The 15,947-nt window shown below is 35.1% G+C and overlaps 1 protein-coding gene and 1 long non-coding RNA gene across 3 annotated transcripts; both read left to right on the top strand.

Annotated features, from left to right (window-relative positions):
* Positions 1–3,487: 3,487 nt before the first annotated feature.
* On the top strand, positions 3,488–15,396 carry LOC134268171 (uncharacterized). 2 transcript variants are annotated; one of them, XR_009992307.1, is made up of 6 exons: positions 3,503–3,573; positions 3,665–3,875; positions 4,808–4,945; positions 6,284–6,494; positions 13,811–13,948; positions 15,289–15,396. It is a non-coding gene; the product is annotated as an uncharacterized LOC134268171 (long non-coding RNA). The 2 variants fall into 2 exon arrangements; XR_009992306.1 differs by having other exon boundaries at positions 3,488–3,875; positions 15,289–15,392.
* Positions 8,036–12,336, top strand: LOC134268173 (uncharacterized). The gene is made up of 3 exons (XM_062750367.1): positions 8,036–9,548; positions 11,805–12,238; positions 12,328–12,336. Exons 1-3 carry the CDS (start codon positions 9,281–9,283, stop codon positions 12,334–12,336), a joined length of 711 nt encoding a protein of 236 aa, XP_062606351.1. The 5' UTR covers positions 8,036–9,280.
* Positions 15,397–15,947: the final 551 nt, after the last annotated feature.

Below are 15,947 nucleotides of genomic sequence, written 5' to 3'. Positions count from 1 at the left end.
CTCCGATTTCTTGTGTTTGTTTACATGAATTCTCGTTATGTTTCACTTTCAATCTGCTAATCCATGATCAACAGTTATGACGACACGGGTTTGGTATTTAACTCTTGTGATAAATACAGAGACCCAGAAAGGACAAAATTCTGTTTATATTATGCCTCTGCATATTTTGATGCAATATTTACAACCTCAAATCAATCTCTATATATGTCTAAACTTCACGACATATACCTTACTATGACGTCATTTCATATAGACAAATAGAATTTTTGGTTGTAACTAGGGATGTCAACGAATATTCGAATATTCATTCGATGAGTTGATATTCAAAAAAATTAATATCCCCAAAATAATTATCATTATCCCTTGTTTTTTATTAGATTTGCATAAACCCTCACAATACGTCCCCAAACACAAAATCAAATTTATAATGCATTCTAGTACTCGGCACACCTCGGCCAATTCGTATCGCATCTTACACAGCAAGCCAAGGTTTGTCGATGTGCTTCTAAGTTGATCAAGTAGTTTAATAAAAGAACCTTAACAAAATCTGCTGATTTAGAACTATTTTCCTGTTACGTGTTTACTCTGGCTAATAAACGAAAACGATGCTTATTGCCTCGCTATGACGTCATACAGGTCCGAACTAACCTTTAGAGCCGGTATCATTCGACCCAAATAGTTCCAATAATAACAATTACCAATGTAGATAAGCACCTGTCTTGGCTTGGAATAACCACTTGTCAAACATATGGCCAGGCTTATACATGCTGGATAATTTTTTATGTAAACAAAATCGTATTATATTCTCGCTGTTGTATATCGTTTTTCCTTGTGGTTAGAAGTTTTGACCTATTCTTTGCAATATACCTATGAGAAAAAATATATTTCGATAATCCCAAACTTCCTTGAATTATCCTATGAGAATTTTCTTTTAGGAAAAACCTCAACTGAATTTGGTATATTTTCCAAAGAGGTTAAAAATTTTAGCTATTTTATTAGAATTTTTTTTCTAAGCTCTACTGATCAGGGACCAGGAGAATGTAAACAGTGTTTCAATATTCTACTTTTACAGTTTTTGGTTTGAATTCAACGTTGCTTGAAACACAAGTAGAATCCACTAAGATATATAATTATGAATATCGGTTTTTTATTTTGATCAACGGTGTCGGCATGGTTAATTTTAAAATGCCAGTCCTCTTGCAGTTTTAGTCTGAGTCCAATATAACTAAAAAAATAGCAAAATATTTTAAAGGAATTTTGATTTTGTTGAGGGGTGTTGCAATGGATACTAAAAAAATAATAATGAGAAATACTATCTAAATGCAAGTCCTCGTACAGTTTAATTCTGATTTCAATATAACTCGGCAAGTAGATTACTTGTAGGTACATTATTTTCTTGACAGTTTTTTTTTATTTGGTGAATGATGTTGCAATGGTTACTCGAATTGTATTCTCTGTAAAATTCTTTTAAAAGGTTACTCATATAGTTGTAACAATTTTGCCACACCAGACTTTATTAAGGATCATTACTCTATTTATTGCTAAAAAGATATTTTTATTTATAGCTATTTATTGTTATATATCTCAGTTGATTCGTAACACAAGAGCATGCACTACGTATGAACAATTCCTAAAAAGAGGTAAATTATTGACAAGCAAGTTGATGAATATCATCAGCCTCGTTTATTCTATGGTCGATACAATGACTCTGTCAGCAAATACTAATTATCATTGCCTCAAATGCTGACTGACGTTTTTCATACCAATTGTTTGTCCATTATATATACACTGAATTGACAACAGATTTTTTCCGTCATTTCCTGATCGTGACAAGGAGCTCACGGCGGGTGTGACCAGTCAGCAGTGGATGCTCACTCCTCCATGTCACGTGATCCCATCTCTGATTTTCCGGAGGTCTGTGTTTGCTCTGCTTCCATTTTATATTGATTATTGGACTTTGAGACTGAATACTGTTCGTTATCTCTACATCCTTCATCTATTAGTTATCAATTTAATATGACTATGACAAATTGAGTAATACATTAAAAAATATGACTCAATTTAGTCAGATCACGCTTATTTAGTTTTAATTTTCATATTTACTAAATGCATAATAGTTTGATCTGCGTCTATATCAAACAAGTGTTTGACGTCATCTCTATCAGTACTGTACAGCGAGATCAAGTTGGCTTTGATGGTACATTCAATTAGTGTTATAATGACAAAATAAGTTACACATTAATTTATGTTTAAAATAACTACAAAAAATCACAGTATGTAAGAGTGTTATGATTAAAAAGTTATTATTGATTCGCCGAGATTCATTTGACAAGCAGAGTTTCACTGTGACGTCATAATCAATTTCCCGAAGCTTTGCATAGACTGATAAACCATTTGGTTTCCTTAACCTAGATGGGTTTGAGTCAAATTCTGACTGACGTTTTATACTGTTTGTTAGCCAATTATTTATAAACTAGTAGCACACGGCGAATTTTGACCGGTCGGCAGGGGATGCTCTCTCCTACGTGGCACCAGATCCCACCTCTACTGTTTTGTAGGTCCATGTTTGCTCTGCTCCTGTTTGGCATTGTTTTATGGACTTTTGATCTTAAATACTGTTCGTTATCTCCATATGTTTCATTGTTCTAACTCGTCGATGATACACTTTGAGTTTGTCATTTTTAGTAGTTCTGCATTTGTTACAGCCGAAAGATCCTACAAGGTTTGACGAAGACAGATGTGTGAAAAGTGGACAGTGCTCTCATGTCTGCCTCTCTGACCCTTCATCATCCACTTTCATACAATAGATTCGATTTCTTATAGCTGTCATATAATTTTTATTCTGATATCTTATTTTGATTTCCTGATTGGTTATATTTTTTTTAAGGATATTCTTGTTTTTGCTAGCCTGTTCTTGATATCTTTTTGAGTTGGATCTTCAATACTAACTATTGCCTCAAGGTGGACAAATATATCAACTTGTTCAATCCTTTACTCCCTTACTTACGCAGCAATTTTATACCTTCATCACCTGCATACGGAGTTATTATCTCTCAGCTGATTCGATACCCAAGAGCATGCTCTACGTATGTTCAATTTAAAAACGAGGTAAATTTTGACAAACTAGTTGATAAAACAAGAATATTAGCAGTCTCATATGAAATCATAATTTCGAAAGTTCTTTGTTCGATACAATGAACTTGTCAGCAATAACAATTTATCGTTGAGTAAAATGCTGACTGACGTTTTTCAGCATCAGCTGGATTTGACCGGTTGGCAGGGGATGCTCACTCCAACATGGCACCTGATTCCACCTAGCTCTGATTTTAGGGAGGTCTGTTTTTTTCAGCTCCTATTTTGTATTGTTTTATGGAGCTTGAATACTTTTTGCTATATCCAAATGGGTACAGCCCACTAATTATTTTTAGAATCGGTAGGAGAAGAAAGTAGCGCAGAAAAAATTACAAGTTCCTTAACTTGCAGACTTGCATAAAAAAAATGTGCAGATGTACTAAACTGAGCCTCACACTTGTTGATAAGGAGTATCTTTCCTACCAAAAAAGTTTGGCAAATGTAATTCATCAAGAAGATCAGCCGAATTATTTTGTGTATTATAACGCCAGTTAGAACTCTGAATTTCCCCTACTTTCACTTTCATTTTTAGAGGTTGCCGCAGACAGACGCATTTTGCCGGAAAACGAATCTGACATGCCACCTCGAGATTTTGACCAAGGAAAGACAAGTTGATGTGCTTTGATTTGAGGGGTCACTCACTGCTGAACGAAAATTAGGGACATCGCTTTGAGAAGAAACGTTAACATTGTCGCCTATGGGAAAACAATTAGTGGACTGTACCCATATTGGGAAGCCTATAAGTAAGTGAAAAATGTCATAGATCTTGACTTTATTTCAAAGTTGGTGTTTTCTATCATTTCTAATTGTTCAAACTTATGAAAAAAACAATTCTTATTTTGTTGATACACAATTTTCAAACAAATTAATTCATAAATAAATTTTCTAGACCCCCCCCCCCCCCCCTCCGGAACAGACTTGTATCACCCATTGTTTACACATGTATCGTAAATTAAATGTGTATCGATTTGTATCATTTGTTTATTCAGAATCACAAATATATATTTAGATGAAAGAGTAATTATGTGGAAGTACATGCTCCACTGTCTTTTATTTTCATACACAAAAATTCACAATTTAGGTCGGAATCGGTATTCAATCAGGGTCAAGGTCAAAGTGAAAGTAGACTTAGCAGAAAGTTATCAAAACTGTTCAGTGCTGTGTCTAGCAGTATAAAGGTGATAGGCATTTGTATTTTACACAGAAGGTAAGAGGTATGCCTTAGTACAGTATTTGTAAATTAGAATTTAATGTTTTTGGAACAGGATGATCGACACGTCACATACACGACATACATCATTGCAAATCAGTCGCTCGGTCAAGCTGGGTGCAGTTGTCTGGGAGTTAAACGATGTGTGTGAATATGCTCGTTAACTGATTTTTTTCTCATATTTTTAGCAATTGCATTACAAGTATTTGTTGAATGTACAATTATTGTCAGTTAAACATGCCTTTTACTTATTCTGCTGAATTAACTTGCCAGTGTTAACATGGTGATTTCAAGTGGGAGCAAATTTTTAATTTTTAATTAATTACAAGTTATGGGCATAAAAGGAATATGGTAAAATTGTATGTGTGGAATGTCTATGTGTCTGTCTGTCTTCAAATGTGAATGTCTGAGGTGTTTTTGAGCCTGATAATTATTGTGCCATTTATTGAATTGATTTCTTTTTAGGGTCATGGTCATTGGTACAGGAAAACCATGAGGTTCATGTAGGTGGTGTTTAAAACTATTGGCCAGCAAACACACACCCATTTGAAAACATCTTGAAACTTCACGGTCACCAGCAAAAAGTGGCAGTTGGCAAAATGTGTAAGTTCAACTTTAAAAAAAAAAAAAAAATTTATTAAAGTGTGTGTGGGGGGGGGGGGGGGGTGCACATATTAAATAGGTGATAAAATTGTGAAAGTATTCATGTTTAGCTAATTTGTACGTGCACTGCTATATATTTTGCAGCTCATATAGATTTTTTTTCTTGTATAAGAATTTCAAAGTAATTAGATCTACATCTTTGTTTTGTAAATAACGCATTATTTAGATTACACGAATAGAAGAATTGAAATTTCTTAAATATTTGACTGTCAAAATTACGCGATTTGTCAGGAAATTCAAAATTTTGTCTCATTTTCCTACAAATTACAAAATGGTTACCATGGAAACAAAACAACTTTAGAAGATTATTTATTTAATCAGGTAAACCACATATTTTTATTTTTTATAGTTAAAATGATTAGATTAGCACTGATTTTGTCTTAAATGAAAAGTACGGGAAAAGTGATGATACACATGTATTGAGCTATCCATTATTATGATGTCATTATGACGTCATAGATGAGTAAATTTGCATTGGCATAAGAATTGCTTTGAAACAAATGATTGTATATAGGAGTATAAAGGCTTATAACTTTTTTATTCATTGACCAAATTTCATGAATGATACATCAATGGACAGGAAATAATCAGTACTTTCTTGCTTTACTACTTTCGGGGTAATTGTTAACTTAATTTTTTTGTCATTTCTGGAGAAACTATGAATTATAGGGTGAAAAATGGTCATATTTTGTGCGGAAATACATTAATTTTTTAAAATAAGAGAAACTGACCCATTTAAGTGCTTGATTATGATTTGACTAATTGTATTTAAAGTTATGAAGGAGAGTAAGAATGGTATAAATGTGTTAATAGGCTAACATTTGACTTAAAACTTGGGTGCAGTTTTGGCTAGATTGGAGCATTTTTTAAGGATATTACACATAGAACTGTACATGCTGTAAAATCTTAATTAATGGTTGAATTTTCATGAAACTTGGCATGTTATCTGTACTTATGCTCTAGATTGACAAACAGTGTGAAATATTGTAAAATCTAAAAAATGCTTTTTCATATTGGGTACATCCCACTAATTATTTTTAGAATCGGTAGGAGAAGAAAGTAGCGCAGAAAAAATTACAAGTTCCTTAACTTGCAGACTTGCATAAAAAAAAATGTGCAGATGTACTAAACTGAGCCTCACACTTGTTGATAAGGAGTATCTTTCCTACCAAAAAAGTTTGGCAAATGTAATTCATCAAGAAGATCAGCCGAATTATTTTGTGTATTATAACGCCAGTTAGAACTCTGAATTTCCCCTACTTTCACTTTCATTTTTAGAGGTTGCCGCAGACAGACGCATTTTGCCGGAAAACGAATCTGACATGCCACCTCGAGATTTTGACCAAGGAAAGACAAGTTGATGTGCTTTGATTTGAGGGGTCACTCACTGCTGAACGAAAATTAGGGACATCGCTTTGAGAAGAAACGTTAACATTGTCGCCTATGGGAAAACAATTAGTGGACTGTACCCATATTGGGAAGCCTATAAGTAAGTGAAAAATGTCATAGATCTTGACTTTATTTCAAAGTTGGTGTTTTCTATCATTTCTAATTGTTCAAACTTATGAAAAAAACAATTCTTATTTTGTTGATACACATTTTCAAACAAATTAATTCATAAATAAATTTTCTAGATCCCCCCCCCAGGAACAGACTTGTATCACCCATTGTTTACACATGTATCGTAAATTAAATGTGTATCGATTTGTATCATTTGTTTATTCAGAATCACAAATATATATTTAGATGAAAGAGTAATTATGTGGAAGTACATGCTCCACTGTCTTTTATTATTTTCAATACACAAAAATTCACAATTTAGGTCGGAATCGGTATTCAATCAGGGTCAAGGTCAAAGTGAAAGTAGACTTAGCAGAAAGTTATCAAAACTGTTCAGTGCTGTGTCTAGCAGTATAAAGGTGATAGGCATTTGTATTTTACACAGAGGGTAAGAGGTATTCCTTAGTACAGTATTTGTAAATTAGAATTTAATGTTTTTGGAACAGGATGATCGACACGTCACATACACGACATACATCATTGCAAATCAGTCGCTCGGTCAAGCTGGGTGCAGTTGTCTGGGAGTTAAACGATGTGTGTGAATATGCTCGTTAACTGATTTTCTTCTCATATTTTTAGCAATTGCATTACAAGTATTTGTTGAATGTACAATTATTGTCAGTTAAAATCTTAATTTACAACATTAAATTAATTTATGTAAAACATCTGACATGGCAAGAAGAACAACTCCGATTTTTCTCTTCGCCGGTTTACATTCCTGTAATCTGATAATCTCTTATCAGCAACTGACCAGATTCAGCTAATTTTGCGCACGCCTTCATTCTTCCAGCGTGCATTGCTTTGTCAACATACATTCGCCAGTCATCTTGATTTGTTTTTGTTGTGAGCCATTCAATCACTTGTTATCGCAGGTACATAAGTCTACTCTGTTAGAAGAATTTCTAATTCAATCTATTGTTGGATTATCCTTTATATAGGTACATTGGTGAGATTCTTTGGATGCTAAAAATTTTGTGTATGCTTTACAATATTTGACGGATTTTGTGTTTGACTGGCGAAATACGTTAATACAATGCTATGGAGACCCTGTTTCATGCGCTCATCATCGTAATTACAACTTAGCAGGAGTAAATGAAATGTTGTGAACGTTTACGTATGTTGACTTGAATTTCTTTGTTCTGCTTCGCGCCAGTTTGCCGGTCTTTGAACCATGAATGACCTAGTGAACTTTGTGGCTATTTATATATTGCCCAGCATCCAAGATGCATTGCGGTAAACAGTCAAAATGGCGTATGTTTTGATTGCTGGAAGTTCACATGTTAAAAGATTTGAGCACTATGTAAATCAAAATCGAGAATTTCAGAACTTGAATTTAAATCCAAACATTTTTGTAACATTTTATGGTATAAGTGGAGGAAAGCTGACAAATAATTCCCACTTGCAGGCGTTAGAACAAAAACTTAGGCACGTTTCCCCGGACTTTCTCATCTTACATGTAGGTGGTAACGATCTGGACACAACTTCGGCTGATGAAACATATGCTTATGAGTTATGTTTACGACTTTGTTGTATTGCGGAAACATTTGCCCGTCGTTTCAACATTAAAAAGACAATTGTTTGCCAACTGATGCCGAGATATCGGACACGGGTATTAGATATAAATAGTTATAATGAACTAGTAATTAAATTCAATAGAATACTGAAGAGAGAGCTGTTAGGAAAAAACTGTTTGCAGTACTGGAATATAAAAGGTGTTAAAAACAGCCAGCGTCCAGTATTTTGCGATGGAGTCCATCTGAACAACGAATGGGGCATGCGAATTTACTACAGAAACTTGCGTGGTGCAATTATCCAATGTTTAAAATAAGATTGGTAGCAGGGACATCTACATCGTATGGTCCGTCAACATAAGCAGCACATTTTCATTCAGGTTCACTTGCAACTAAAAAAGATAAGTCTGTTCAACATCTGCACGATCTCAAGCAAATTATGAATTATAATATGTAATGAGTAGTCTTATTTATACGGTTAGTGGACAATGGTTTACAATTATGAATTGTAATCAGTATGTCTGCGTTTTATTACTGCATATTGTATTTGAGATCTCAATTATATGAAATGTCATAAACATAGATATAGAATACGCTACTTAAACTGTGTACAGTACAAGTGGTAACATTTTATGTTGGTATCAGATACACTGTGAGCTGGCACAGTTGTAAACGTACATTCCCGAAAGTATGAGTTTGCACAGTGAGCTGGCACTAATGCATCTCATATATATGTTGATACACGTACGGTTTAGAATGTGCTATGGCACATACTTTATGAATTTGTATGTACGCACGTGTATCATGTTTCTATGTTCGGGCACTATGATAATGTACGATATGTTCTGATACAAATATGATTTGTGTGCAAACACTTTCAGTTACTCACTTGTGCATATGCGTACATTAAGTAGTTATGATGTCTTCTTTTATTCAACGAATTCAATTGAGTACGAACGCTTTCAACTATGGCTATGATATGAGCATGATGAGCATAGACATGTATGTTGGACTCAATCATTTTTGTCAGGCATTTTTTTTTTAAAGCCATGTTTACACGAGCGCTTGGTACATCTTCATTGTGCCAGGGCAAGCGGATCTGTAATCAGGCGAAGATTCCTGACGGGAAGTTGGTTTCAGTTTACAACAAGCATGTGATTTGTATGATATCACTTAAGTTTCGTATTTTATTCAAGGTAGGAACATGCCACCTAAGAGAAAGAGGAGTCGGGTGACAAAAGCTGCGGAGCCAACCGATACTCAACCAAAACGCAGCGCACCGTCTAAAGACCTGGAAATCGTGGATACAATCCAAAACGCAATACAAGCAGCCATTCCTGGTATTACGAAGGCGGTAATGGATGAGATATCCAAACAACAGACTAGTACTGACACCGCTATAATGCCAAGTCCTTCAGCGCCTGAGGGGGAAGCGGCCAATGACAGCGCTGTGGAGCCTACGGTTAATCTGGGTATTTCTAACACTTTCCTTGAAGCCCCAGAAAGTATTTCAAAGCCTCTAGCCTTAGGCATTGATTCTAAAATTAAATCAAAAATATGGGCAAACGAGTTCGTCGATTTTGGCACTTTATTAAAGCCAACTGAAAAACACGTAAAATTTTCCATCGAAGAAGGTGATGATGGCTTAACATTTGTAAAGGAAAAATCCACCCCTCTTAAGATTGAATCCATTCCTCAATGGATGAAAGCTTTTCATATATTCGTTAGTATATTTTGCGAGAGGCACACAAATGATGCCACAAAATTGATGAAATATGCGTCTATTGTTCAAAAACTTGCTGACCAGTCTACTGCATCAGCAGCCATTCAGTATGACAAAACTTTTCGTCAATGGAGAGAAATATCTCCAACCAAACTTCCATGGGACCAATTAAACGCCGAATTGTACCAAGAGGCATTGGCATCCGGTATTCAGTCAAAGTTAAAGGGAGTAACACAAAAACCTACTTTTCGTCCCTTACAGGGTACCAAGGGGAGGGCAGGGAATAATAAACTCGTATGCTACAATTTTAATAATTCCGAACAGGGAATTTGTCATAGAAAAGATTGCAGATTCTCCCACACATGCCAACGCTGTGGTGGGGAACACAGTAGAAAAACTTGCCCATCAACCCCAAAACTCCCCAATGCAGCAAACAAAAATAAGCAAAAATCTATCCCCCAAATTGGATCATCAGAAAGTAAACAGTCAACCCTTAAACTTACAAAATAATCCTTTTGATATAGTAACTCCCGTGAATCCTCAACGGTTACAACATTGGCTATCAGATTACAATGAGAGTGACAAAAAATTTTTAGTTGATGGCTTTACAGAGGGTTTTAAAATTCCTTTTCAGGGTGTTCGTGAGCAGAGGTTTTGTAACAACTTAAAATCAGCTGATCAAAATTTATCTATCCTTCAAGAAAAAATAAATAATGAGGTACGTTGTGGTCGAGCAGCGGGACCTTTCAAAAATGCTCCATTCAACAATTTTCAGTGTTCACCATTAGGTTTAGTGCCCAAAAAACAAGAAGGGGAATTTAGAGTAATACATCATTTATCTTATCCCGAGGGACAATCTATAAATGATGGGATTCCGCAGGATATTTGCTCGGTTCAATATCAAACCATCGATGACGCGACTAACTTATTAAAACAACTTGGAAGGGGGGTCTTGTTTGCAAAGACAGATATTGAAAATGCTTTTAAAATCATTCCAGTCCATCCATCAGATCGCGAATTGTTGGGTTTTAGAGTAGGAGGTGGGTTTTATTTCGACAAAACCTTACCAATGGGCCTAAGTTACTCCTGTAACTTATTTGAAAGATTTAGTTCTTCATTGCATTGGGTAATGGAATACCACTACCAATCAAGCTGTGTTCATGTTTTGGACGACTTTCTTTTTATGGGACCAGCCCATTCAAACAATTGTTTGAAATCTTTAGAGAACTTCCTTCAATTATGTAATGACATAGGTATCCCAATTAAGAACGAAAAAACAGTGTATCCCACAACGACAATAACATTTTTAGGTCTAGAAGTCGATTCACTAACTATGGAAGTTAGGTTGCCAAGGGATAAGCTTGATAAGCTAAGAGATGCAATAGATTCGTTTAAGCACAGAAAAAAAGTAAGTCTAAAAGAATTACAATCTTTGATTGGATTACTTAACTTTGCTTGCGCGGCTGTCCGACCAGGTCGCACTTTCTTACGACGGCTAATCGACCTCACAAAAGGCTTAAAGCTACCCCATTTCAAACGGCGTTTGAACACAGAGGCTAGGGCTGATCTTGAAGCTTGGTCTGTTTTCATCAATAGTTTTAATGGTAGGTCATTGATATTAGATGATAGGTGGGAAACCTCTGAAACACTATGTATGTATACGGATGCAAGTGACCTAGGATTTGGTGGTACATTTAAAACAAAGTGGTTCTTCGGAGAATGGCCACAAGAGTGGGGCCAGTTTCACATTACAGTCAGAGAATTGCTTCCTATTGTGATAACTTTAGAACTATGGGCATCTGATTTACGGAACTCCTGTATTAATTTCTATTCAGATAACATTGCAGTGGTATACATCATTAACAAACAAACTTCAGCAGACCCAATAATTATGAAGTTAATGCGTCGTTTCATAGTAAATACATTAAAATACAATATTCTTTTCAAAGCAACACATATTCCAGGTGTACTTAATGTAGCTGCTGATCGCCTTTCTCGTTTGCAGGTCCGGGAATTTCAGGACCTATGTACAAATATGGACCCAGTGCCATCAGCAGTTCACCCAACAATGCTAACACTCTGAAAGATATAGCGACAGCCATTCTGAAGAATTCCCTCGCTCCTACATCAAGGGCAGCTTATGAAAAAACATTTGCTTTTTACGCTGACTTTATGTCAACCTACTTTCCTAATGTCTCTTTACTGCCTCCTACTACTGAGCATTTGGCGCATTTTATAGCTTTTTGTTTTCAAAGTAACATTGCAGCATCAACCTTGAAAACTTACATTTCGGCTCTTAGTTATAATTTCAAAATTCAAGGTTTTGAAGATCCATCACAACAATTTGTAATTCGCAAAATGCTACAGGGATATCAAAAGTTAAAAACAGTTGGTAGTGACACAGGATTGCCCATAACAACGTCAATTCTGAAACAGCTTGTAACTTCTTTAGACAAGTTAGGCATTTCAGCTTATTTATGCAGTATGCTAAAGGCAATGTATTTGCTGGCTTTTCATGCTTTTTTAAGGGTTGGTGAAATAACAGTTTCGTCTTCTACGAACGTTAAAAACGTATTAAATCTGGTCAATGTAAAACTCGTTTCGGATAAACTAAATTCCAGTGAATCTCTTGAGATTACAATGGATAATTTCAAACATAGTGCAGGCAAACATATACCCACGTTGATTCTACAAAGAAACGAATCGGAAGAGCAATTTTGTCCTGTTCAGGCTATTCAGCTATTTCTTAAAGTAAGAGGCCAGTCACCAGGCCCTTTGTTTGCATATCCAAATGGTGATGGGTTACTAAGACAACATTTTACAAATTATTTGCAAATGTCTCTTAAATGGGCAGGGCTAAATACGAGTCATTATAAAGGCCACAGTTTTCGAATAGGAGCTGCGACATGCGCTGCAGCAATGGGAATTTCAGAGGAAAAAATCAAACGAATGGGAAGATGGCATTCCGACGCTTTTAAAAAGTACATAAGAATCCCTGTGCTTCATATTTAGATGAATTTGATCATGGGGTCATGGGTCTCTGATCAAATAGTATAAATTAGTATTTCACCCCTTTTATTTCTTCGCGAACGCATAGGTGAGGGTCAGCAGGTTTTTGAACAGTAGTTTTCCTTTCGGTTAATCTTTATATATGTTGCCGTAGGTAATGACTTTCAGACTTTTGAAATTTAACATTGGGTCATGGGGACATGGGCCTCTGATTCCACAAATGCTAGTGAACTATGGATGAGAGTTTGTTGTCATTTGAAATTTGACAATGGGTCATGGGGACACGGGCCTCTGATTCCACAATTGCTAGTGAACTATGGTGAGAGTTTGTTGTCATTTGAAATTTGACACTGGGTCATGGGGACACGGGCCTCTGATTCCACAATTGCTAGTGAGCTATGGCTGAGAATGTGTTGTCACTTGAAATTAGACACTGGGTCATGGGGACATGGGCCTCTTGACTTCATAACGGGTAATGTAGCCTTGCATGAAAGCATTTTGTTACTTATTGCTGCATGAATAATATGAACAGTTTCGTCACGAGGTTTATGCCCCACCTATGATAATTGGCTTAACAAAATGTATTTGTTAATTTTATGCAAATGTTTTTTATGATTGTGTAATGTTTGTCAATTTGTTTAATTAGTATTTTTGCATGATTTGTCTCGTCATTTATTAGATCAAAATAAATGACAATTTTCAATTCAAACTCTCTTCATTTTGTTTTTACAATATCAAACGAAGCAAAACTATTGTCAGTGTATTTGCATAAACATGCTTTTTACTTATTCTGCTGAATTAACTTGCCAGTGTTAACATGGTGATTTCAAGTGGGAGCAAATTTTTAATTTTTAATTAATTACAAGTTATGGGCATAAAAGGAATATGGTAAAATTGTATGTGTGGAATGTCTATGTGTCTGTCTGTCTTCAAATGTGAATGTTTGAGGTGTTTTTGAGCCTGATAATTATTGTGCCATTTATTGAATTGATTTCTTTTTAGGGTCATGGTCATTGGTACAGGAAAACCATGAGGTTCATGTAGGTGGTGTTTAAAACTATTGGCCAGCAAACACACACCCATTTGAAAACATCTTGAAACTTCACGGTCACCAGCAAAAAATGGCAGTTGGCAAAATGTGTAAGTTCAACTTTTCTAAAAAAAAAAAATTTATTAAAGTGTGTGTGTGTGGGGGGGGGGGGGGGTGCACATATTAAATAGGTGATAAAATTGTGAAAGTATTCATGTTTAGCTAATTTGTACGTGCACTGCTATATATTTTGCAGCTCATATAGATTTTTTTTCTTGTATAAGAATTTCAAAGTAATTAGATCTACATCTTTGTTTTGTAAATAACGCATTATTTAGATTACACGAATAGAAGAATTGAAATTTCTTAAATATTTGACTGTCAAAATTACGCGATTTGTCAGGAAATTCAAAATTTTGTCTCATTTTCCTACAAATTACAAAATGGTTACCATGGAAACAAAACAACTTTAGAAGATTATTTATTTAATCAGGTAAACCATATATTTTTATTTTTTATAGTTAAAATGATTAGATTAGCACTGATTTTGTCTTAAATGAAAAGTACGGGAAAAGTGATGATACACATGTATTGAGCTATCCATTATTATGATGTCATTATGACGTCATAGATGAGTAAATTTGCATTGGCATAAAATTTGCTTTGAAACAAATGATTGTATAGAGGAGTATAAAGGCTTATAACTTTTTTATTCATAGACCAAATTTCATGAATGATACATCAATGGACAGGAAATAATCAGTACTTTCTTGCATTACTACTTTCGGGGTATTTGTTAACTTAATTTTTTTGTCATTTCCGGAGAAACTATGAATTATAGGGTGAGGAATGGTCATATTTTGTGCGGAAATACATTAATTTTTTAAAATAAGAGAAACTGACCCATTTAAGTGCTTGATTATGATTTGACTAATTGTATTTAAAGTTATGAAGGAGAGTAAGAATGGTATAAATGTGTTAATAGGCTAACATTTGACTTAAAACTTTGGTGCAGTTTTGACTAGATTGGAGCATTTTTTAAGGATATTACACATAGAACTGTACATGCTGTAAAATCTTAATTAATGGTTGAATTTTCATGAAACTTGGCATGTTATCTGTACTTATGCTCTAGATTGACAAACAGTGTGAAATATTGTAAAATCTAAAAAATGCTTTTTCATATTGGGTACATCCCACTAATTATTTTTAGAATCGGTAGGAGAAGAAAGTAGCGCAGAAAAAATTACAAGTTCCTTAACTTGCAGACTTGCATAAAAAAAAATGTGCAGATGTACTAAACTGAGCCTCACACTTGTTGATAAGGAGTATCTTTCCTACCAAAAAAGTTTGGCAAATGTAATTCATCAAGAAGATCAGCCGAATTATTTTGTGTATTATAACGCCAGTTAGAACTCTGAATTTCCCCTACTTTCACTTTCATTTTTAGAGGTTGCCGCAGACAGACGCATTTTGCCGGAAAACGAATCTGACTTGCCACCTCGAGATTTTGACCAAGGAAAGACAAGTTGATGTGCTTTGATTTGAGGGGTCACTCACTGCTGAACGAAAATTAGGGACATCGCTTTGAGAAGAAACGTTAACGTTGTCGCCTATGGGAAAACAATTAGTGGACTGTACCCAAATATCTCATTGAATTCATTTCCATCCAGCGTTTTCGAGTTTATTTTGGGACGACGTATTAATCTTCGTTTATTCAGTTTTCTTGCTATTTAATTGCAGGCCGATTTGTCTTATTTTTCCGCTGCTAAAGAGAAATGACTCCCTAAAATTTTAAATGTATACATTATAGAACACTGTGTTTGCATAATAGAAGTGCATGATGTGTAGTAGACATAAAATGATAATTATCAGTTAAATTTTCCATGTTGTTGTTCATACATTTACAGGTATCCTGTCTTTGTAGCCTTGTGTTAGATGTTAGATCCGCCTATTTGTGGTTTAGGTGTCTCCATTGCTTGTCTGCCGTTGTGATGTTGTGATATCTCTACTGACGAGTAACATCTCTTTAGCAAAGTGTGTCGACCACCAGATAAATGTAACTACCACGGTATTTATTAGATAACAAGTCGCGGAATTCTGTAATTT

This window comes from Saccostrea cucullata, unplaced genomic scaffold (assembly GCF_032062105.1).
Source record: "Saccostrea cucullata isolate Sc308-1 unplaced genomic scaffold, CSIRO_AGI_Scuc_v1 ctg928, whole genome shotgun sequence".
Taxonomy (NCBI): domain Eukaryota; kingdom Metazoa; phylum Mollusca; class Bivalvia; order Ostreida; family Ostreidae; genus Saccostrea; species Saccostrea cuccullata.
The sequence above is the reverse complement of the archived record's forward strand: the minus strand, read 5'-3'. Positions and strand labels throughout refer to the sequence as shown.